At 41.3% G+C, this 24,797-nt stretch overlaps 1 protein-coding gene across 1 annotated transcript in view; it reads left to right on the plus strand.

Annotated features, from left to right (window-relative positions):
• The window catches only part of timm50 (translocase of inner mitochondrial membrane 50 homolog (S. cerevisiae)), a 37,055-nt gene continuing 12,258 nt past the window's right edge, over positions 1–24,797 (plus strand). Inside the window, exons 1-4 of the mRNA XM_031872483.1 lie at positions 1–236; positions 2,099–2,255; positions 8,357–8,388; positions 16,585–16,606. Of these exons, the coding sequence (XP_031728343.1) occupies positions 18–236; positions 2,099–2,255; positions 8,357–8,388; positions 16,585–16,606 (430 nt within the window). The 5' untranslated portion in view covers positions 1–17. The remainder of the gene's footprint in view (positions 237–2,098; positions 2,256–8,356; positions 8,389–16,584; positions 16,607–24,797) is intronic.

Consider the following 24,797-nt stretch of genomic DNA (forward strand, 5'->3'; position numbering starts at 1 on the left):
CTGTGCTACAATCCAACATGTCGGCTACGCCTGTGTTCCCCATGTGTGTGCGAGCAAGCCGGGGCCTCCTGAGGCTCAGGAGCGGGGCGGTGGGTGCCTCTTCCCTGGCTGTGGTGGACATAATCCGGACTCTCTCCACTGACAAGCCGCCGACAGGAACGGGCAGTGCGACGGCCGGACTGGCTCAGGCTATCCTCCAGCAGAGACTCCAGCAGCAGCAGCAGCAGCAGAGTCAGGTGGGACGGCTAGCCTGCTTATGTGCGCTCGATTTCTTTAACGTGTCAGCAATGTTGGCGGGGAGAGCGAATGCACTGCAACTCTTGGACGTAAAACCCCGCCCAGACAAGTTGGCCATGTAGCTCAAATCAGAGCCACTTTTTTGACATTTCCAGCCTCAGGTTTAAGCTAAAAGCTGATTTACACCTAAACATTAAGCTGTCAAACAGAGAGTGGCAGACCGTATTGATTATATATTGCCAGTCATGTGTCACGATGAATGTCAACTTCATAAACATTACATTTCAGCTCCATCTGCGTGTTTGCTGAATGAATGAACCTAAGATTAGGGAAGCTAACATGTTAGCTAGCTAATGTTAGCATGCGTATTACTGTAATTGGTAGGTTGGTTGACTTTTTGTATCGCCTGGGAGGGACACGTTAGTTAAACAAGTTTACACCTGAGCCCAGTCGGTACACTTCCCAACAAAATAACCAATAACATTAGGTGTGGTCTCTGGCTCTGGTAAGCTATGACGGTTAGCATGTAGTTAGCATCAATCTAACCTGTACCTCATCTCTCTGGCTCATTGCAACGTTTAGGCTGCTGCTTTTATCAACTCCTCACAGACACTGAACCAAACGCCTTTGACGAAGCGACATGTTTTATCTCTAGCAGCTGTTAGTTACACTGACTGTGCTGGAAAGCCAAGGTTTGTTTGGTTTGAAGGTCAGAACAGACTCTCACCCCCTCCCCGCGTTCAGTTAAACCTTTACCGGAAACGCAGTTCTGCAGCGCATACACCATGTGTTCCTGACATGCTGCTAAAACACGGGAATGACACGGGTCACCTGTTAACAAACCTGACAGCAACACTGACTTCACACCACCGTTCAGAGGTCTGGAATCGGCTGCTCTAGATGTTTTTCTTCTGTCCTCCAGTAATGAACATTTTAACAGAGATAAAAAAAACAATATAATTCAGACACCAAACGTTGTTAACATTTGAAAAAGTTTTGTCTCGGGATGCACCCATACCGATATTTGGTATTGATCTGATATTGACTGGATCGAGTATCCGTGACAATAGTGCTGATCTATTCAATTCAATTATGCTATACATTATATTCATTCCTTTTTAAGTTTTGACCAAATTGTTGATACGTTCAAAAAGGTTTGTGCTTAAACTATAATTTCTGTATATTTTAAAGACTGTTCACCAAATTGCTGGTGCATTAATTATTATTTTAATAAGAAATAACAATTCAGCAAGTTCGTTGTATTTATTTGTTGCACAAAGTAAGGAAAGCACTGTTTAAGTCAGGCCTGATGTTGCATTACACATGAGAGAATGATCCCAGTCACTTCCGCACAGTGAGACATAAAGTTTATTCATAGAACGCTGGTACTGGAGCGCTACTTTGTATCAAGCCCAGGGGACGGGACTGAAAAGAGTCAGAATGGTGCATCCCTAATGTTGTCCCCAAAGTAAGAAGTGATTCAAACTTCCATTTAGTCGATGTCCCCACAGTGTTGCATGTACGGGGACAATACTGTTTGAACTTGGATGTTGAATTTGTTTTCCAGTCCTGAAAAGTATATAAAGTAACCACAAATATAATGAGTAGTAATAGCAGTAGAAGCACCAATAATAGCAGAATAATGCTGACTACTAATAATACCAGCAGCAGTCGATAATATAGTATAATAATGATAATGATAATAAAAGTGGTAAACGTAGCAGCATATGAATGTAAATGGAACTACTAGTAAAAGTAGTAGTAGTGGGTGTCAGGCAGGGCAGCAGTAAGCACCACCACGGTCCAGGTATCACCAGCATCCAGGATGGTTAATGATGGTCAATCTTTTTTATTTTACCAGGGGCAGCCTCCTCCTGAGGGAGGCGAGGGCGAGAGGGAGGGAGACCACACGGAGGACAAGAAGCAGAAGGAGAACACGGCCTACGCTAAGAAGATGGTGCTACGGCTCGCCGGACTCATGGGGGTTGGCGGAGCGGTCGGCATGGTCTATCTATTCGGTGAGTGCTGAAACGTTTGAGCGTCTACTGTCCTTTTTAAAACCTCCAAAGATAGTGTGTGTCATTTAAAACTAGAAATATCAGCTGAGCTCTACTCATTATGTCCAGAGACTAATGTGCTGCTTTAGCCTCAAACAGGCTGATGTGCAGACCTTGGATAATGCAAACAAAGGAGTCAAATATCTGGCTGTCAGTTGATCCGAGTCTCACCGCTGTGACCTGAGAGTGAACCCACAGCTCGTGATCATCATGAAGTGACGTCTTTTTATTTCTCATCACTTCATTTAATCCGGGACTGATCTTGAAGCCGTTATGTTCCAGAGTGAATGCTAACGGTTCATGTGTGTTTCTAGGTCTGGAGAAGATTTGGAATGATTTGTCAGTTAATGGATCAGACAAAATCACTGTGACATAGATTGCATTAGTTTCTAGTTTTATGTAAATTAAGTTGACTAGCAGAATTTTAACAATTTTGTTTAGCAATTAATTAAGTCACTTAAAAATAATCATTAGTTTATAATCTCAGATTATTACCCCCCTCATTCGGCTCTGTATTTAATTATTCATTTTTACTCACAATGGCCCTAATACGCTGTCATAATTAGACGATCAACAGAAAGTTATGCAGCAACTTTACCAGATGATCTATTAATGTTGGTAGTTTTTAAAGCCAAAATGTGCACTTTCCATCTTTTCAGCCAGGATCTGCTGATTTCTTTGCGTTATGTACTATTTTTTTTTTAAACTTTTTATTTATTTCTTTTTTTTTCAGTTGCTGTTGCACTGAACAAAAAACGCAACAAAACATCGTCAATGACAAAAAACAAACAAACAAACAGAAATTAAAATAAAATAAAATAAAAGGGGGGTCACCATTCACTCTTTACAAACATTTTTCTATTCTTTTCAGGTCACCTGAGAACACTACTCATCTTTTCCTTTTGTCCATTTTCTCCAGCGTTGATCGTGGATCCCTGCTTTGATCCTTAGAAAAAGAGTCAATTTTTCCATAGAATATATTTCCTCCACAATGTCCAGCCACTGTCCTGGGCTTGGAGGGTCACTTTTCAACCAGCTCCTTGTGATAGCCTTTTTACAAGCGAGTGTCAAGATTTTAAAGAGGTAGAAGTCCTTTTTTTGAATTATGTCGCCAGGTATCATTCCCAGGTACACAATCTGGGGGTCCCTGGGAATCTTGTAACATAGAATCTCCTCCAGAGTCTGAATAATCCTGTCCCAGAATGCTTGTAATTTTATACATGTCCGGTTAGCATTCATCTGCCCACACTGTCTCCAGCATGGCTGCTCTTTACCCAACTGTTTATATTTTATGTGGTGTGTAATAAAAAAGCGGATTAAGTTCTTCCAACCGAATTCCCTCCATCTCCTAAAGCTGGTGGATGTTTGTTGCCTTCTACACATGGAATGCCAATCACTCTTCGACAGTTCAACGTTCAGTTGTACTTCCCATTTCAGTTTTACATATAGTGTGTTTCTTCCGTTTCGTTTTTGTAAACTCCTGTACAGTTTGGAAACCAACTTTGAGGGGGTTTGTTTGTATGCACCTGTCAACACTTCAATTACTTCATTACCTTCTGATGAAACCCCTCTTTTAATTTCTGTATCATAGAAATGTCTTAGCTGTAAATATCTAAACAGGTCCCCATTTTCTAAATTAAATTCTCTTTTGAGTTTTTCAAAAGTTTTAAAAGTTTTTCCCTCTATGAGTGTACATACCACTGTTATTTCTTTTACTCTCCAGTGTACAAAAGTATTATCTATCTGTCCAGGTCTAAACCTGGGGGTCTGAGAAGGCCAAATCAGAAGTTTACTGTCTCCTTCCAGTTTGTAATTTTTGACTATCTCATTCCAAATTTTCAGTGAATCTTCTAAGATGGAATTTTCTCCCTTTTGGTCAGTATATTCTTTTCCACCTAGCCTTGCCTGAGGTTGAGATTAACCCAGATTTAGCTCAATGTGTTTCCATCCAGCTTGATATACCGGGGAGCACCAATAAACAATGTACCTCAATTGGGCCGCGTAGTAGTATTCGCTGAGATTTGGCAGTGCTAGTCCTCTGTTTTCTTTGTCAATTTGGAGTGTCTTAAATTTTACCCTTGGCCTTGCTCCTGCCCAGATAAACGAGGATATCGGTTTGTCCCATGCTGTAAACTGAGATTCTGGGATTCTGACTGGTAATGATAAGAAGAGGTAGAGCAACCTTGGCAGTACATTCATTTTCACCACCTCAATTCTTGAACTAAAGTCCAGTACTAGTGTTGACCATTTTTTAGTATCTTTCTGTATCCTATCGTTTATTATATTGTAGTTTCAAATATTTTGTTCATTTCCTGAGTGATTAGCACTCCCAAGTGTTTTATTGATTTTGCTTCCCACTTCAGTTTATATTTCTGCCTAATTGCCTTACTTGGTATGTAGTTAAGAGAGAGTACCTGTGTTTTTGTAATGTTCAGTTTATAGCCCGACATCCGACCGTAGTCAGCCAAAATTGTCATAAGTTTGGGAATTGTTGAGTTGGGATTTTGGAGATAGGTAATAATGTCATCTGCAAAAAGTCCTATTATATGTTCCTCCTTTGCAATATTGATCCCTTTCAACTCTTTGTTTTGTCTGATAGCCTGAGCCAGAGGCTCTATGAATATTGCAAAAAGGGAGGGGCTAAGGCAGCAACCCTGGCGAGTGCTTCTAAACAGCTTAAAACGACTTGTCAGGTAGCCATTGATCTTTATTCTAGCAGTTGGGTCTCTATATAAAGATTGTATGCACCTAATGAATTGGTTATTAAAACCCAGCCTCTCTAGCACTCTGTACAGAAAAGACCAGCTGACTATCAAACGCCTTTTCCGCATCGAGACTGACCAGAGCTGCACTTAGATGTTGTTTATTAGCCTGTTCTATAATGTGTAAGGTTCGTCTGATGTTATCCTGTGTTTGTCGACCTTTTATAAACCCTGTCTGATCTTCATTTATTAATTCGGGTAGAAAGTGTTCAATTCTTTTTGAGATTATAGATGTGAACAGTTTATAATCTACATTCAATATAGAAATTGGACGGTAAGATTCACAACATTCTTTATTTTTACCTTCTTTTGGGATGACTGATATCACGGCCTCTTTCCATGATGGTGGTGCTTCAGCTTTGCTGAGTGTCCAATTTAAGGATTCTAGCAATACAGGGGTGAGGTCTTCTTTAAAGATTTTGTACCATTCCTTCGGAAAACCGTCACTCCCTGGGCATTTATTTGTTTTCAATTTACTAATCGCCAAGTCCAATTCTTTTTTTTTTTTTTTTTTGTGATGGGGGCAGTTAATTTGTCGTTTTGTATTTTTCCTATGGAAGGAAGATCTAATGATGACAAGTATTGTTTAATGTTATCTTCATTGACAATCTTAGTCTGTAAGTATAAAGTTTCATAGTAATCTTTAAAAATGTTATGGATTTCTTCAGGTTCGTAGGTTATCTTATTAGTTAAAGGGTCTCTGATCTTGTGTATTGAATTAATAATTTGTTGTTTCCTGAGACGTGCTGCTAAAATATTTGTTGCTTTCGGGCCCGATTCATAAAAAGTTTGTTTTGTGAATCTCAATTTCTTTTCTAGTTCGTCATTCAAGATGTTCTCTATTTGTTTTTTTAGTTCTTTTATCTGGTTTGACAATCCTTTGTCCCCATCTGTTTGTTGTTGTTTCTCTAGTTTTCTCAATGTTTTCTCTAATTCATCGTATTTTGTCCTCTTCATCTTATTTAAGTATGCTGTTCTTGAAATTAGTCTCCCTCTCACTATTGCTTTAACCGTGTCCCATACGATGGTTGGGCCTACCAGGCCATTGTTGTTATCTTTTATGCAGTCACCATTCTTTCTTAATCTCATTTAGAGCAGTCTCATTATTTAAAATACTAATATTTAGTCTCCATAATGTACTCTTCGGTCTGTTATTCAAGTAAATTGTTAAATAGATTGCATTATGATCTGATAAATCTGCTGATCCTATTGAGCACTCCTTCACCCTATGTCTGTTTGTAGTGTTCATTAGAAAATAGTCTAATCTGGAGTGCACCTGATGAGTAGCTGAATAGTGAGTAAAGTCTTTTTCTAGTGCGTGGAGGTTCCTCCAAACGTCGAACATTCCTATCTCTTTAATTAATAAGCTGATTTCTCTGTGTTATGTACTTAATTGAATATCTTTGGGTTTTGGGCTGTCGGACAAAACAAGCAATGGCAACTAATAAATATTTTCTGTATTGATCAATCTTCCGTTGATTTCCTCAATTAGTGGAACAATAATCGGGACAATAAGAGTCCCAGTTTTCCAGAGCCGTAAGGGACATCTTCAGATGTCTCTGTTTTATGTCACAATAAGCAGAAAATGCTTTGGCTGTTATCAATTCATTTTCTGTCAATAGATGAATGAATTCTTCCAAACTCACCCTGGACTCTTGCTAATGGTAATGAGTGTCTTTGCTCATTCTGATACTTTAAATACCAAACAATTGATTATTTAATTGAGAGAAATCAAACTAATGAGTAATTGCAGCCCTACTTGCCAGAAAAAAACGATATGGTATTTTGTCTGAGCTCAGTTGAACAGATCCCCACCTTATCCATCAGTGACAGGATCGATGATGTTGTAAACAAGGGCTGTGATTGGTTTATCGCTTCCTGTTTAGAAGGACAGCCCACAGAGGGGCGGGGCTAGCAGCTGTCAGTCAGAGGCGAGCAGCTTGTCTTCAGAGAAGAGTCAGACGGAGAACAATAAAGAGTAGAAAATACACAAGTGAAGTTAAAGTTTCCAGTGGGCGGCAACAGAAGTGTGTGATATGAGCGAGAGTCCTCTCAGACAAGCACAGCTAGACGGGGACTGTGAGGCAGCACAGCAGTAGCTCCATTTTTTTCCCTGTTCTATTTTATTTTCTGTTTCTCTGAAGTTTACGGAGGCAGTATTTGAAATGATGAGGCACTCTAATAATTTACGGCCACCTGCAGAGCAGTGGGCATGATGGAGATGGAATTACATTTTTATTTTTAGCATTTCAGAAACTACTTTAAAAGATTGCAGATGTGGGATCTCTAACTTCCAAAGTATTACTTTCTCCCACTTCTTTCCTCATCTCATCGCTATCATGGAATCGTTCTGTTGCACACGTGGAATACTGGAATGGAATATGCTCTCTTTATGATTTGGATGGATATGGATCAGCCCTTTAAGATATTCTGCAGACTCTGGATTATACGCTGCGTCTTTCTGTGTGGTTTCCATGCAGATAGGTTTGTGAAATACTAATAATACTTGGTTTTACTGTTGACGTGCAGATAGTATTTACAGGTATCAGGGTTGCTAAAGAATTGAATCTCTCCTCTCTGACATTTCTCATAAAACTGCCGAAATACTAATGAAATCTGTAAATAGAAATGCTTCAAATATTTTGGTGGTTTGCATGTCTGTCGTTTTTAGGAAAGTATGGAAAAACACGTGTTCTCTTGTGACTGTGTGTTGCTCTTGTCGTCATGGCTTTAAATGGTTTAAACCAGTGATTCATTCATTGTCACTTAATAGATCGACCACTGCTCTTTGTCTGTATTGATTAGTTTTCTCTTCATCAACTAGTTGATTCATCAGCTCGTCGTCTTTTACAAGGCTGGGTGTCATTTGAGAAGTTCCAGGACTAGTGGCGATACAAACCCAGAGATCCAGTGCTTCTTGTGATGCTTTCATCTAAACACTCGGGTGTCTTATTTGTAAGAACTTTGCCTTCAGAAATTGGCAAAATCTTGATTTAATCAGGAGCTATGAGATCAAATCATGAAGTCATTTAGTCTGATCAGACATTTGATGGCAGTGGTCAGTTCTTCAGTTTGTGGAGGAATTTTGATTGGTGTTGACCTTCAACACCCCTGAGATCTCTACAAAATCGGTGAAAAGGCTCCCCCTCAAGGCTATAGAGTCACTATAACAGTCATTCTATAGATACATGTTAACCTTTGAACTTGTGTGTAAAACCCTGAAGATTATTGTTGTATCACTTTAAAAAGTGTCGTTGAAGCAAATTTCACAGATGATAAATTGTTTCTTTTTTTTTTTAGGCACCAATTCAGTGGACGAACAAGGAAACATGGTGAGTTTTTACCGTCTCTCACTCACGCACACACACACACTCATACACACACTCACTCTCACTCTCATATTTCCTCCGAGTGTGATTGTGCACACATCACCAGCAGTACCTGTGAGTGCTTGTGTTTTAAGGTGATGGGGATTTCAAAGCTTGTGCCCACACAGTGAAGACACATCCACCCATCTGTTCAGGCTCAAATGGGACCTTTTCATGTTGAGCCGAGCTGATGTGGCGGCTCATGTCGGCACGCTTTCGGCACACCGCTGTGAATTTCAGCCATCCTTTTTTTCTCTCTCTATTGCTTCCCCTTCAGATGTGTGGTGGTGTTTTGCGCACCTCTTAGGTAGGAGATCCTCTTCCTGTTGTATAGGACACCGTAAAGGACACACTTCACAGGCGGCCGTGACATGTGGACGGACGATAGGGAGTGTGGGAAAGCAAGGAGCACACTTCTCTCACCGTGTGTTCATTGTTATGCTGTGATATAAAGAGCAGCAGCACACTCGACGGGGAACTGAGACATGGCGTTTGTCTGAGCTGTGAGTTCGGGTTCATCAAAGAGCCCAATTATCCCAATCCACACACTAATGGCCAGCCTGAGTCGGAAATCGTCATCATTGGCAGCTCAGCTTGTGGCCGACTTTATTAAACAGTCACACTGTCAGTCAGATCACCGGTTAGATCTAGAAAACTAGCAAAACACAGAGCCAACAAACCTCCATATGAGATGAGAACCTGAAGAGAAATGTTATGGTTTGCTGTGTCACTGCTTTGGTTTCATTGTGTTATGCATTTTATAAACTACTTCCTAATTAAAGTAGCAGGAATTGGTAACAATTATATTCCTACGTTCATAATGAAACAATTTAATTAAAAAAATAATGTATTTTTTTAATTAAATTGCATTTTGTTTTTGAGCATGGAAATGAATTCTTGATAGTCAGTACACAGTGAAATAATGTTAAAGGTTACCGGAGCTTTCATCTGTGTGTCTGTTGATGGATGAAGTTGCTCCAGAAAGCGAGCAAGTGGACCTTTTGAGATTAGATTATGTTGAAAATATCAGTAAGATGTTTTCATTCATTAACATCAATATCAAATAGTTCTGCACCAGTTTAATAAATATGAAAGATTCCTGTATTGATAAAGCTAGACTTGAGGTCTGAGGTATTCTCTGAGCAGCTCTCAGATCTACTGTTGGAGGTGTTGGCCTGGGAAGACAGGCCACTTCAAAGGGCACACTTCTCTCACATTAGGGTCCCTTTGTTGGTACCAAGGAGCCTCAACGGGACAGGAAGGCTTCCTGCTGAGCGCTCTTTGTCACGGAGACTTTGAAGCCGTCGCCAGAAAGAAGTGAATTTTATTTTCTTGACTCGACCTCCTGCAGCAAAAAGACGGAGGAATTGAACTCGATAGTTTAATCATAAAATACTCCACCAAGATGAGTGCTGTCTCTGGGAATCACCCTGAACACAAAGAACCAGCTGGTCAAACCGTCATTATATATAAATGTCAAAATGTATTATCTTTAACAAAAGTTGCAGGGATGGGAATCCACTTTTCGGCGCTAAAAAGCAGAACAAAGAGTCACCGAAACAATCTGACCTGACTTCTATTTTTTGTTAGTCTGTTTCTTTTGAACCAAGTATGGGGCTGCGTGTCCCTGTCTGTGATACGAGGTGTGGATGTGGGAAAGATGGACAGTCCTTTGTCTCCGCTCCGTTCACTTCCTTACAGCCGGGGAGGATTGCTGCCTTCTTCAAAGAGCACACTTATCTCACCTGGACTTCCTGTCAGCAGCATCCAGCTCAGACGACACACTTCTCTGTGCCGGCCGACCTGTGCACACTTATCTCGCCTCCTCACCCCGAGACTCTGTCTCGTCTCGGCTCAATGGGACAGGGACATGTGGCGTCGCTGGCGTGTGCCAGTGCTGTGTGGGAACCCAAGTTTACTTCAAAGAAAGCCCTCCACAGGACACTGTGTCAGTGCCGTGGGAGTGGGTGGTCTGGGTCTGAAGGTTGTTCGGCGTCTGCTTTGGTAATACAGTTACTATGCTGTTCATTCACTGTTTATTTTCACGGGGAATAGATCTTGTAGGTTACTAGTGGTGCAATGGATCATAACACTCGCGGTTCGGATCAGAGTCCCAGATCGGATCAGCACCAAAGAAAAAAAGGGAGCAAATATAACTTTTAGAGATCCCTGATCATGTTTTTAGCCGCTGATACTAATTGCAGATCATTGATGATCCATATTGTTGTTTGATTATATCAGCTGGTCTACAAGGCTCCTTTTGCCATCGTCCCAAAGATTATTTCAACCACTCAATATCAAACATTCTAAATGTTATCCTTTTACATTGTTATAGTCACCTATAGTGTTTGTTTTTTATCATGAAAATACACAATTCAAATGATAAAGAAATGAAAGATTGTATTTTATTGATGAAAACAAATCTTGTCATTAGTAGTTGTAATGATGTATTATAAGCTGCTTATAGCTAGTGTTAACAGCTCATAATTCATCTCTAATATCTATTTATGTTGTGAAAACATCTCCTTCAAACAACTGGATTTATTCAAGTTTCTCACCAACACTACATTTTACAGATCACATGTGAACACATCATGATAACGTTATAATTTACCTTCACTCAATACTCATTTTCACTGAACAGAGCCTGAACGCATCATAATGTAACTGAACAGAACCTTCATTCTCCTCCGTCAGTTCAAACACTGACTGGTTGTTTACAATGTAACATGATCAGAGATCAGAGGCTAGAGAAACATACATGACGTCCTGATCTCATATTTCACTGAGTATTGGTGGATAAAGATGTCAGTAAAACTTTATTTCACTCTGTGATTTAACGTTAAACTGTGTCATTAATCAGCGGTTCACATGTGTGGTGAACCGTGAGGTCGGTCCGTACAGATCAAGGATCGACGATGGTTCGTTACACCACTACACTACCTACTTACTAAAGTAAGACCAAGGTGCGCTTTGCCGTTACCTCTCTGCTGTTTAGAGCAGTTACAATGTCAACTACAGCTGAAACAATAAGTCATTTAATTAAGTTAATTAGTGAATGAGGACTGCAACTATAGACTATTTTAACTATTTGGCCGGTTCAGAGCCTCCACACGCCACCCAGAGAGAGAGTGACTTCATTGTCTGCTCAGCTTACTGCACTACGTCTTTAGATCGCCAGTATGCTATGCTAACGCTCTGAATGTCATGTAGAGAGCCTTTCTATAATTCATGCCATAAATCAGAATGAAAGGAAACACAAGTTTAATTTATTTGATTTATTGAACAGAAATTTGGAAAACAATGGAATCAATACATACATATGTGCATTTTTCCAATATTAGGGGGGATAATTAGGCTCTACATGCTATCCATATTGAACATATTACATGTTTACAGTCTCTGCTTAACTCCTGTCCTCTCTGTGCAAACGTTTTGTCACGTGACTCTCCGTCTAAGTTGAGTCAATTATGGCTTCCCAGTTCAGCTGAGGGGTGCAGAATTCAATGTTTTGTACTGGATGTGTTAAGTGCAAACAGCTTCCATCCATCCGTTATCCAAACCGCTTATCCTGTTCAGGGTCGCGGGGTGCTGGAGCCGATCCCAGCTGATATCGGACAAAAAGTGATTTTGGTAAAATATCGCTATTTTTAGCTTATTCCTTCAGGGACCGTGGGAAAGTTTAGAATCCAACAATATGTTGTGTTTTTACAGTTTTGTGCTTTGTTAGATAGTGTCTTTGTCAATTTGGTAAAAGAAAACATGCTATTTTAATCCGCCAGTGAGTTTTAACAGCAATCAAAATGTACTTTTGATGAATACTCTGACAAGGTAACCACTCGATAGTTCGAGTGGTTACCTCCACAGAGTGGTTGCCTTCACAGTGCTGTTCATGGCGTTGCTAGTTGTGAGAATATAATATTGTCAGTGGGTTTTTGGTGACAGTTGAGTTTTTATAATCCTGGCTTTGGGTCCCAGAATGGAAGATTTTCTGAAATCATTACTTGTCGATATACAGGAAATAAATGTCAATTTTGATAATTAGTTCATCATTGTATCACACATGAGGACTTTGTCACTTTCTCATCACTGGACAGACGGAATGAGGAATTTCAAGACATTTTCTTTAGACAAATCAGTTCTTCAAAAACGAAACTCAGCAAAAGATGAAATGGTCATGAAAGTAACCTTACGTTTTAGCTTGATTTACAGGGAGAGTGTCTTCTCACTCAAACCTTTATTACGTAGAGGTCAGAGGTCACGGTCAGCTGCATAAGTCCATTCTGGAGGATGTGTGAACCAGGACCCGTCTCTCTTCCATGCTGTATTGTAACGATCTTGAATTCCCCGTCTCACACACTGTAAACCTTTCTGGCTGTATCCTGTCTAACCAACAGGCAGACTGGATCACTTCAAAGCCAAGGAGGGAACCCCCCCCAATGTGCACATGTCCCAGCGGTCAGAGGCGACACTATGGGGGAAGTTCTTCAAAAGACACACTTCTCATCAGCTTTACATCTTAATGTGTTCGGACGGGGAAGTCGACACACTTCTCTCATCTTAAGGGAGCATCTCGGTCTCAGTACAGCCGTGGTGCCATCATGAGACCACATTACATCTATTTAATCCATTCTTTCATCAGACGCTCTACCACTTCAAGTTCGGTTTCCAGAAGCCTTCCTTCTTTCATAGGAATTAGAGCGATTACTGATTTATCTGCTTATTACATTTACTGGTAAATGATAGAAACTGTTTACATATAGAATACACATAGAGGGCTCTCTTCCTTCAGATTAAATATGTGTCAAACCCTCGTGCTTCATCACATTAATACAGAAAAACAATATTGCCACAACTCGGTTGTGATCATTGATTGGAAACATTGTTCAAAATAATATAATACAACCAGAGATATTAAATGCACTGGTTTGTTGTTACAAACAGAATATGTATGTTTCTAGTGGAATACAAATATCCACAAGAGTAAACTTTGTCTTCTTCTTCTACTCACTACCCGATCACGACATCCTGCCCGATCGCTACTGCACATGTGCAGCTCTCAGCAGAGATGAGTCACTCGGTAACTACTTTTATCAGCAGCAGATGCAGTGAGCCTTTTCTCTTCTTTCTCATCTCTGTTGAGGAGAGAGCGCATTAATGATGCCGCTGCTAGAGGAGAGCCTAACGACTGTGGAGCGGGCGTGGCTCAGTGATGGAGCGGGTCGTCCTTCGGTCAGATCAGCGGTTCGATCCCCGGCTCCACTAGTCTGTGTCCTTGGGCAACACACTTACCTACAACATTACACCTGTAGGCTGTGCCTGTGGTGTGTGAATGGGTATGCTGTGAATTTTAGATCGTCCTGATGGGCAGGTGGCACCTGTCATCAGTGTGTGAATGGATGAATGATGACACGTATTGTTAAAGCCTTTGAGTGGTCTGAGGACTAGAAAAGGGTTACACAAGTACACTCCAGAGCAAGCACAATGTCAACAATTTAGCAATAGTTAACACTGGAAAATCCCACCAGCTTTTAACGCAACATATCGGATCCGCAATCGGTGTGGACCGATAAGTCAAGGTATCGGAATTAGTATCGATCATGACAAAATGGTATCGGAACATCTCTAGATAATTATATTGAGGACCTGCACGATTTAATAAGATCTTACTATAGTGATACATTTTAGGATGTTTGTCAGCTGATGCTCTTGTATATTTGTAATATTGTGACATGTTAGTTGTATAATACATAGTTTATTGTAGGGTTATTTGCCACTCTTTCATAGTGCAAATTTTTGTCGGCACAGTAACGTCAGCACAGTAACGTCACAGGAACGTCATAGGAACGAAGTAGCCTAGCAGTTGTATTAATGTCTGTATGTAGTCAACAACTGACTGATCAATGAAATATAGAAAGTTCAGCTGAATTGTATCAACAATATTTATTGTCAGTTTTTAAATTGAACTGGATCAGTTATAAATATATACTGTAATAATGAATACATTTTTTCATTTCAAGTAAAAGAAGGGCTGGAATAAACATTTTAATACATAAAGGAAAGCTTTTGAAAAATGTGTCTCTTAAAATATAGTACTTAATGATAGAAAAATGTATATAACTAGATAGCCCTGCAGCTTTAAGTTCAGTTAATTTAGTGGTAAAGGGATGTCAACCAAAAAAGCCACATTATTATATTCTTCTCATCTTCTAAAGAGAGACATTAGTGTGCAGGGACTTGATCTGTGGTTATTAAACCACTTGTTTCAGCTCTATTCCTCTCTGTTAACATTGTGATTGGGCTCTTAGGATTATTTTCTGTGCCTTCATATCTGATGTGAGTGGGTATGTTTGCTCATAAGAGTTGTTTTGTCTCTTTAGTGGCGCTTCACATTACTGCTTTTAATAACCGTCAGCCTCTGAATATATGAGACATACTGCTTTTAAACTGCCCAGGGAAGAATGAACATACAGAATCTGTGCATTGTTGGTTAAAGGCTCTGGTCTCTCTGAACACTTCTCTCTTTGTGGGGAACGCCTTGTGAAACAACTTCTGACTCGCGTAAGTAATACACGGTTTAGATTCTTTCCTGCTGTGAAAGATATCTTATTTTAATATTATATTTAATATGTCTTAGTGAGCGGTATTATATTTCACAGACTGTCTGGTGGTCAATAATGTATCCCAGAATGATTTGTTCTCCACATTCTTTCAACACTTGCTGTCGGTAGTAGTGTTGTATTATTTGTCCGGTGTGTGAGAAACCTGTTCCCCTCCTGCTCCTCTGCAGTGGTCCCGAGGTGTCGATGAGGTTTTAACGGCGTGCTTCACACCTCGGTCCACATGGCAGCTGAGCTCCACTTCACCCCCGTATGTGAGCATCTGGTTCTCTGCTAACGACTCTCGCTGTTCACGAGAGGATGTTCAAACTGCGCTCTCGCAGCTTCATCCTGTTCCGTTTTGATACTTCACCTTTTAAAGTAAATGAGTTGGTGTCCTCTGTTCCTAGAGTGTTTTTCTTTACGAGTACTTATCCATACCTACACTAGAAGGCAGTCATCATACCAGCACAGGAACAAAGCAATGCACTGCTGTGGACGCCTAAAAACATCTATTTACCTCGCAGAACACGGTAGCTGCACAGTACTCCTGTCTGTTTCTCTGAAACTCCACACAGACATCACAAGTACCTCATTCAACCCCACTTCAAAGCATGCAAACTGTCCCTTTAAAGACGGTTTGTGCACAGGTTTCTCTCGCACAGCAGGAAAGTGCTGTTGATCGTTGCCTGTGTCAGTATTTGGACCTCAGATGGTAAATTTGTTCATGTTTTTATTGAAGTTTAGTCAAGTTCACTGAGCAAAAATTAGTAAATTACAAATGGTTACAAAAGAAAGCCCTTCATCTCATCCTCCTTTTATAAAGGAGAGCCCAACAGCCGACATGATGTAAATCCAATGTGTTACCAAGGTGTCAACTTCTCCTTCAGCCATCATGTTTTCTCTTAATTATAAGCAACGTTTGGCTTGTGATTCATTTCATTTTGAATGAGTCACCTCATCGCGGACAGAAGTGTCTAGAGAAGCTTTCAAAGTGGCCAGTGACTGTGACTGCACATGCAGTTGGTGATAGTAACAGTCTAGTGTGTTGTTGTGATCGTTCATCAGGTGTCCTCTTAGACATAATGGACCATCACATTGAGTGGGTCAGTCTGTATTATATCTAAATGCACATCTGTGTCATGGCCACCAGGTGGAGTCTTTCACCCTGGCTGTGAGCGCTGTCTCCTTCTTCTCCTTCCCACATCAGCTGCTCCTCTGACCTTTACTCCTCCTCCTCATCTTCTCCCTTGCTCCTTCTGCTGTTGCTTCTTCTTTTTGTCCTCTTCCTCTGTGTCATCCTTCTTTTTCTCCTTCATCTTCTCTTTGTCCTCCTCCGGTTGTTTTCTATAGAGTGTGTGTGTGTGTGTGTGTAACCATCAGTGGCGAAGTGACTGATTAGTAGTTGTGTCGTCAGCACAGACATAACCCTGAGTCGTCACATCACACGTATGAATGATCCCGATGTGATGCCAACATGTTTACTGTCAACACACAACACGGATTGATTGATGTGATTACCATTGTAATAACTTCTCTCTCCTTTCTGCCTCCCTGACAGATTCCAGATGAGTTTGACAGAGGTGAGTGTGAACACTTTGATATGAACCTCTCTTCATGTATTGATTCATAACGTCACTTCAGAACAACTGAATGAATGGTATCATGTGGATGTGTTTTATGTAGTCTCTAAGGGTCATGTATAGGCTTCTTCTGTGGTCACATGATTGTTATTGGCCAGCTTGTGTCTGATTTGACTTTATTTCTGTGGTTTTGGTCTGTAACTTGCTGTCTGACAGTATTGGACAGGAAGATCTTGGAAAATCGATTTTGTCTCAGTTGGACTATTTTTATCCTGCTGATCTTAAGTATCATTACTACCTTTTACTATCAAAGACTGCTATAATACTTTGGTTGCTTAGTTACAGAAACATACAACAATCTACTTCCTGTTTACACCGGCACACACATGTCCAGTGTACGTGAATAGTCATGTGATACTCGTTTAGTCTGGACGGAGATGTTTTTGACGTATTGATGTTGATGAAGCCTCAGTCAGACTGTGGGGACTCACTTATGGGGGCAAACTGCACGTCCCTATAACGTAAATCTATACATTTTGGGTTGGAGATGAATGTAAGTCAATGTAATGTCCCCAAAGAAAATTGTGTGTGTGTGTGTGTGTGTGTGTGTGTGTGTGTGTGTGTGCGCGCGCGCACTTGTACGTGTGTGTTTGTGTGTGTGTGCGCGCCAACCCTCCACATGCCCCTCTCCTATCATTCATTCCCTCAAACTACCCAGAAACACAGAGCACACACATGCATCTTTACACTGTGGTTATTTCTCCAGAGAGAGAGACTTGGCAGCAGAGTGAAGGTGGAGGTCAGAGGTCACTCATAACGTAATGACAGAATAGCAAAATAATGATGAAAAAACCCAAACTAAAAATGTCCTCAGTTTTGAAACAACTTAATTGGACAACTGTCTGACAAACGGTTTCATGGCCAGGTGCGGCCTATTCTGTCACTATTTCATGAAAAATTATGCAGATAATAGGATTGAAAATGTGGAATTGCATTTGGTAGCTGGTCCTTGGAACTCTCAGCATGCGGCCCAAAGAGGTGTTAATGCAAGTGAAGGAGGCCATTGTTAGGCTGACAACACTTAACAAACCTATCACTCAGATAGCAGAAACATTAGGATCGACCAAATATTATTGATTATGATTATGACCTAAAACATAGTGTTAAAACAACCCAAGAGCTTCAATGGCCAAGTCTGTCACCTGATCTCAACCCAAGTGAGCATTCTTTTCACTTACTTAAGATAAAACTGAAGGCAGAAAGACCCACAAACAGGCAGCAGCTGAAGGAGGCTGCAGTAAAAGGTCTGGCAAAGCATCTCCAGGGAGGAAACTCAGTGTTTGGTGATGTCTATGGGAGCCAGACTTCAGGCAGTCATTGACTGCAAAGGATTTTCCTCCAAGTATTACAAATAATGATTATATTCACAATTATGTTAGTTGGTCCAGTTACTTTTGAGCCTCTGAAAATGTGGGTGGCTGTGTAAGAATGGCTGCAATTCCTAAACGGTTATTGTGATTTTTTTTTTTTTTGTTTTATCCATTGAATTAAAGCTGAAAGTCTACACTTCAACCACATATTGACTGATTAGTTTCAAATCCATTGGAGTTGTGTAAAGAGGCAAAATTAGAAAAATTGTGTCACCGTCCAAATACTTCTGGCCCTGACTGTACATACATGCTCTATGTACAAATGTAAAACTTCCATAGACGTATGATCTCAGGACTAAGACTAGAAGGGCTGACAATACAAACGGCAGTTTCTTTGACATGGCTCAGAAAGTCTCTAAAATGTTTTTGATGTACAACATCAGCACCAAATCAATTTTTAAATGGACATTGAATGACGAGCGCGATCATCAACACAAATTCTTGAGAGAGATGATGAATTCTGATGATGTTAAACAAAACTAAATACTTCCGATCAATCCGCTGCTATTCGGCTGCCCGTCTAAACGAGTTGTGATGGCCTGTTGCTACTAATAATCAGCTCATCAATAACTCTCTCTCCCAGAGGTCCAGCCTGTGTCTCCTGCCTGCACTCATCCCTCCCCTGAATCCATCATGAAATGCTCCCCGAGGTCCACTTTGTCCTCCTGAACACAAACCTCCCACTGTGTCTGTAACTTTATTACGGTCTCTCCTCTCTCTTCCTGTCTGTCTCTATCCGTCTGTCCATCTGTTTCCATCTCTGTTCTTGTTTCTGCTCCCTCCAGGTCCTCGCCTCATAAAGCCAATGTGTTGTTTGCAGCCAGCGGCTGATTGGTCTTCAGCACGGCTGAGGCTCAAAGGAAAACTGCAGGAAGAGTGAATGAGGTCTGGTCAGGACAGACAGGGGAGGGTGGGATGATGTGTAGATAAATGGATGCACAGAAGGATGGATGGATTGGTTTGTGAACAGAAGGAGGGATGTGGCCTCCGGGAACACCGAGGTATTGATGAAGAGATTATTGGTATCAGCAGGCGATTAGAATTCCTTTAACAGCAGAGTTCTGTCCCAGCAGATCGATCGCATTTAAACTCCACATCTGTTGCTCACACATAGTGTGGCTGGTTTAAGGCCGCAATATACTCGGTATTTATTTAAAGTTTCCTCCCACACTGTAGTATTTAGACCCAGTCCCACATCCACCGCCCTGCTGCCCCAAATACTCACTGGAGCACCAAATGTGGATTAATCCCCCGCTGAAGATAGTCCCCACAACTGCACTATTTCCTCCTGTTTGTTACAGTGACCAGCTGTTTTAGGAAAATACTGATGAAACTATGCATTTGTGTTTTTAAAGATTTACGTCTTCAGTGTTGAGAGACGGACTAACACATTGTTGGTTTTGGTCTTTTCTAGAGCTGAAACAATCGGTCAGAACATTTAACTGGCCAGCTGTTTTGATGATCGATTAGGAGTTAAAGTTATGGTAAATGGTAAATGGACTTGTATAGCGCTTTTCTAGTCTTTCCGACCACTCAAAGCACTTTCACACTACTTGTCATCATTCACCCATTCACACACTGATGGCAGGGGCTAACATAGGGAATCGCTGGTCCTACTTTAGAGTAGGACCAGCGCTTATATTCCATAGATTTTTTTATTTAGAATCTAAATCATGACGCCACTAATCGCTAGTGCTAATGTTGATCGCTAGTATACACATATCCTAGCATGTAAACTCAAATTCACAAATGTCTGTAAGAGCTTGTAGCGTTGCTGTATTTTGTCACTGTAACAGACCCTTTACAGCACTTACCTCACCGTAATCAATGACAATAGTAGCCATTGGCTTTATCAATTAGCGCTAGCGATTAGCATAAGCTAAAATAAGACAAGAGCCATCATCCAGCTAAATGTTAAAGTAACGTAGACTCAGTTCATGGGGTGCTTTTTATGTTCTGTAACTGTAGCATAAAACCAGCTAGTAATTAGCAAGCTAGCTAGCCAGCTAAATAGTCGGCCCCTAAATGAGTCAAAGTGAACAATTTAATGCTTCTTCCACACGCTCTTGTGACAGCGTAGGAAAGATCAGTGCTGTTGCCAGATAATCCGTCATTGACAGTGTTCCACCAGATTCACCAGAAGTGCTGATCTCTTAAATTCAAGTCCACAGAAAAGAGAGAAAAGGTTTGTGCTGTGATGTGATGTGATTATGATGCTACACTGGCTACATAAAATGAGCAGGCGATGGATGCGACTGGGCTTGTCTTGGTCCATTTGGCCCTCGGGGACCAGGGCCAAATATTCCCTGATGAGTTTAGGGACCAGGGTAAAAGTTCATGCTCCCTCAGGGATCTCCCTCATTTTCTCCTCCTCTTCGATCTCTCTGTCCTCTCCTTCTTTTCATCTTCACCTGTGAACTCTCCTCTCCTCCACCCTGTCCTCCTCCTCTCATATTCTTCCTCCAGCATCCTATCCTCCATGGTATCCTTCCCCTCTGCCATTCTTTGCTTTCTTCTTCCCCCTCCTCTTCCTGTTCCTTCCATCCCTCTCAATCCTCTCTTTCTTTTCATCTTCACCTATTCCCTTTCTACTCCTCCATCCGGTCTTCCCCCTTTCTCTACCTCCAGTATCCTCTCCGGCATCCTGTCCTCCCCCTCTGCTATCCCTTGCTCTCCTCCTCTTCCTCCTCAGCTCCTCTGGGAGCAGCAGACGGTGGGCCGAGGGATGGATGATGGAGGGATTGATGAATGAATGGGTCTAATGGGACATGTTTGACTACAGACTGTTTGCGTGCCAAGTGGCGGCATTCCGTGTGCAAAGGAGTGTCGGATACCATAGCAACCAGGAAAGATAACACCTCCTAAACACACACACCCACACACAGCACTCCCCTTGGATTTCATGACATGTGTACTGACCCTTGATCCACACAGGCCAACAATTATCTGCTCTGTGTGTGTTCTTTGCAATGACGTCTGATAAATACACATGCACACCTAAACATATAGCACACGTAAATGAATACTACATGATGAAAAACAGTATAACTGTCCACCGTATAACACAATACTAGAACTACACAAGTTTACTTTCTAACATCTAGATATTTATTTTTCATTAATAAAAATCTATTTAATAAATCAATGTCATATGAAGGTTCTAGTGTTCATATGGGCCTCTAGCTGTTGTTTCAGACAGACTTGAACATTGCAGTATTTTGGACGCAGTGTGAACTCTTGTGTGTGATCCTGAACTGTCTGAGTCCAAGTGAGTGTCTTTGCATGTGTTAGTGTTTATCATAAAATAATTAATGTGGAGCTTAAAACCTGCTGGCCGCTGCTGCTTTAACATGAACACACTCTTTCCTTCCCTAGAGGCCTCTTTCACACACACATTATTAAAGAAGCCGGGCCACGCTGCTGCTTGTCACCACAGAGAAAACAAACGATTTGCGATTGGGGGGGGGGGGGTTGTGAAGCAGATGCTGAGCCTGACCACAGCTTTTGTTCGGGGCAGAGGCCCCTCCATCCGTCTCTCCACACCTCCATATTCACCTCTTCATTTCATCCCTTGTTTCCTCTCATCTCTTTTCTTTCTCATGTTTTCCTTCTTTTTCTCTTCTTTTCTTCTTTCTTCCTCATTTGCTTTCATACCTTTTCATCTTTCCTGCTGTCCTTTTATTCTTTCTCTTTCTTTCAATCTTCCATTTTCTCCTTCCTCTCCTTGTTATTCCTCCTTGTCTCCTTGCATACTTTCATTTAGCACTTACTCCTGTTATAGTTTATCTCTTTTCAATCTTCCGTTTTTCTTTTCATCTCCCTCCTTTCCTCCCTCCTCCGCTGGTCCCTCCTATCCTTCCTTTTCTTTCTCCTCCCTTTTTTACCTCCTTCCTATTCTCCTTTTTGTATCCTTCCTCTCCTTGTCTTCTGTCATCCATCCTCTTATCCTGCATTCTCTATTCTTTTCCTACTTTGTTGTACCACCTCTCCCTCTTTCTTCTCCTTTCCCTTCACCTCCTCACCTCTATGCTGCGTTCATAACAGCCTCTTTCTATTAATCCTTCCAACTCTTCTCTTCTCTTATTATTTTGCTCAACTCCTGCCTCCTTAATTCTTTCTCCTTCCCTCCTTAAATTTGTTTGTATCCACTCTCTCTGTTTCTATTTGTCCACCCTGCAACACATGTGACAGAGAGTATAACTTGAAATAGATTTCTTCACTTTCAAAATATATGACACTCATCCAAACAACAACTAACCAACAACTTTAAAGCTTTCATTATATTTTAGGACTCTTTTAAATTTGTGTGGCCACTTCTTTACCATCTGCTTCGACTTCACTTAGCAATTTTATTAGTTTCCCCGAAAAATGTAAGTTGCTTATTCAAACTCCTTTTAGGTCACTGGGCTTCCTCCCTCCCAAAGCATCCACTGCTCCCTGATAGAGGGGAGGGGGGGGGTTCAAATGCAGAGACAAATTTCCCCCTTACCGGGATGAGTATAGTATAATAAAAAAACAAAAACCTGAATGATAACGTCAAGCAGGACACATTTAGCTGGCCTGAGCATCAGCTGGAGAGATCAGGCCGGCTTTGGAGGGAAACACAGACAGCTGATCTGACAGCTCGACGGAGCGAGGCCTCTCGCACAAAGAGCCGACATTGACTATGAAAGGAAGACCGTTGGAGAGGGAGAGAAGATGAAAGTAGAGAAACAAGAGAGGAGAAGAAAAAGGAGGCAGTGGCCTCTCCTCAAATCTCCCCGAATATGATCAGGATGAAACTCAGGAATCACTCATTTTACATCCAAACACTGCAGGTTGTGAAGTGGAGATTTGAAGTTTGAAGCTAAAGATAGAGGTTGTTTAATGCATTTCAAAAGTTATATTTGAGTTTTAATCCTGTGAGAGAGTCCACAGCTCACTAAGTGACTTGACAGCCACAGCAGCCCTTTCTGACATGTTGACATCACCACAATGGACTCTGACTTCATTGTTTTAATCAAACATGTTTTCATGAGTAATGTGATGAAACAAATCATTCACATCTCAACCATAACAGAGAATGAAATCGTGTTTCTCTCAGGCCCAAAGACATCAAGAGCAAAGCTGGGACATCAGGGTAACCAACTGTCCAAAACAGAAAATAAGAATATATACAAAATCCTCATTCTACAAGCCAGCTTTAGTACAAGATCCACTATTTACAGGTAGTCAACTTGGACAGTAAAAAACGGCATCATATAGATCTAAAATCCCCGTACCATAATGAGACCACAACAACCGCAAATAATAAATAAGTTGCTTTGGTGAAAGTGGCCAACTTTCTCCCCTCAGCATGATAAACATTCCTCTTCCTCTCTGGCCTTTTCTGTTCATCCACCCACTCCTCTATCCTCTCCCCCCCCCCCCCCGCTATTACCATAATAAAAGCCTGCGTCCCGACCCGCGCATGCATCACAGAAGGCCTCCACGCATCCTGACGAGGCCGACACCATCTGATCTCCAGGGAGCAGCGGCCGATGCAGCGTTTAAATAATAGAACCTCGAAGCCTTTGCATTTTTGAAGAAGTTTGTGAGCATTTAATTAAAAATATTGTAGCACTACTTTTAAAAGTCTGTGTCTCTACAGCATCATGTATCGTTAAACATTATTATCTTATCTTTCATATCACAGTCCAGATTAGCTGGGCTCCGACCAGAGAAGAGCTTTAACTCGTCAGTCAGTCGGCAGCCTGGACTCGAGTCATTACAGCAACACATTTTCTCTGCTTCCTCTCCACACGTGTTTTGTCTAACATGTGGCATGAGGAGTCCATGCTGTTTTTCTGTTTTCTGCCTCTCTCCCGCGCTCAGCAGCTCCTCTGTGTGTGCCGGTGTGAACATTCTGAGCTCATGAAAACACGATGAGCCTCATGTAACTTCTGTTGGATGCCTTAGTGCGTCGGGCCCTTGGAAGAGAGTGTGTCTTCAGACAGCTTCCTGATACTGGCCGAGGCAGTCGGAGGGTTCTTCATATGCATTTTCACATGCAGGTATATGCAAGTCGCTGTCAGGGGGAACGGCCTCCGCTGTAATGTCTGACATCGCCTACTATGGCCCGTATTCTTAAAGCCATCAAAAGTTAAGATGAGAACACAAGGACTTTTGACACACAGAAGAAAAAGTGGATTATTAACAATACATCAACTTAATCAAATATGCACTGAGGCAGATCTACCTCAAGTGCTGCATTTAAAGACCATAAGAATTTTTTTAAATTTATTTTATTGGCCATAGTGCAGTGTAAGTTGTCGGTCAGAATGTATGTAGTTGTTGCTGTTCTGATGTCGCTGTTCGTTTCTCCAGTGTGCAGCCAGGAAACAGTCCTGACTCTGGAGCGATGGCCAGGCCCCTTCATAGTGAGGGAGTAGCAGTGTGACTGGCAGTAGCAGACCGTAGACAGCTGAACCTGGTCCTGGATGTAGAATGAGCCACTCGCAGCACAACAGGCCAGATGTAGTGTTTGAATCATTATAAGCTGTAGACCGGCTCTGTTTTAAGGTCAGCTTTGAAATGATTACTGTACTTACTGTTGTTAGAAATAACTTGATTACTGCTTTTATTATGTTAAGCAAAGTACCTTATCAACAGCATATGGAAGTTTCTCATTTTCATACTGAGAACATATTGATCATGTTTCTCTTCTATGAGCCATTTAGAATTCCACACTGTTTTGGTACATTTATAATAAGGGCTGCGCAGTTATGGCCAACATGATAATC

Source organism: Anarrhichthys ocellatus, unplaced genomic scaffold (genome assembly GCF_004355925.1).
Source record: "Anarrhichthys ocellatus isolate YVR2014 unplaced genomic scaffold, GSC_Weel_1.0 scaffold64, whole genome shotgun sequence".
In the NCBI taxonomy this organism is placed as follows: domain Eukaryota; kingdom Metazoa; phylum Chordata; class Actinopteri; order Perciformes; family Anarhichadidae; genus Anarrhichthys; species Anarrhichthys ocellatus.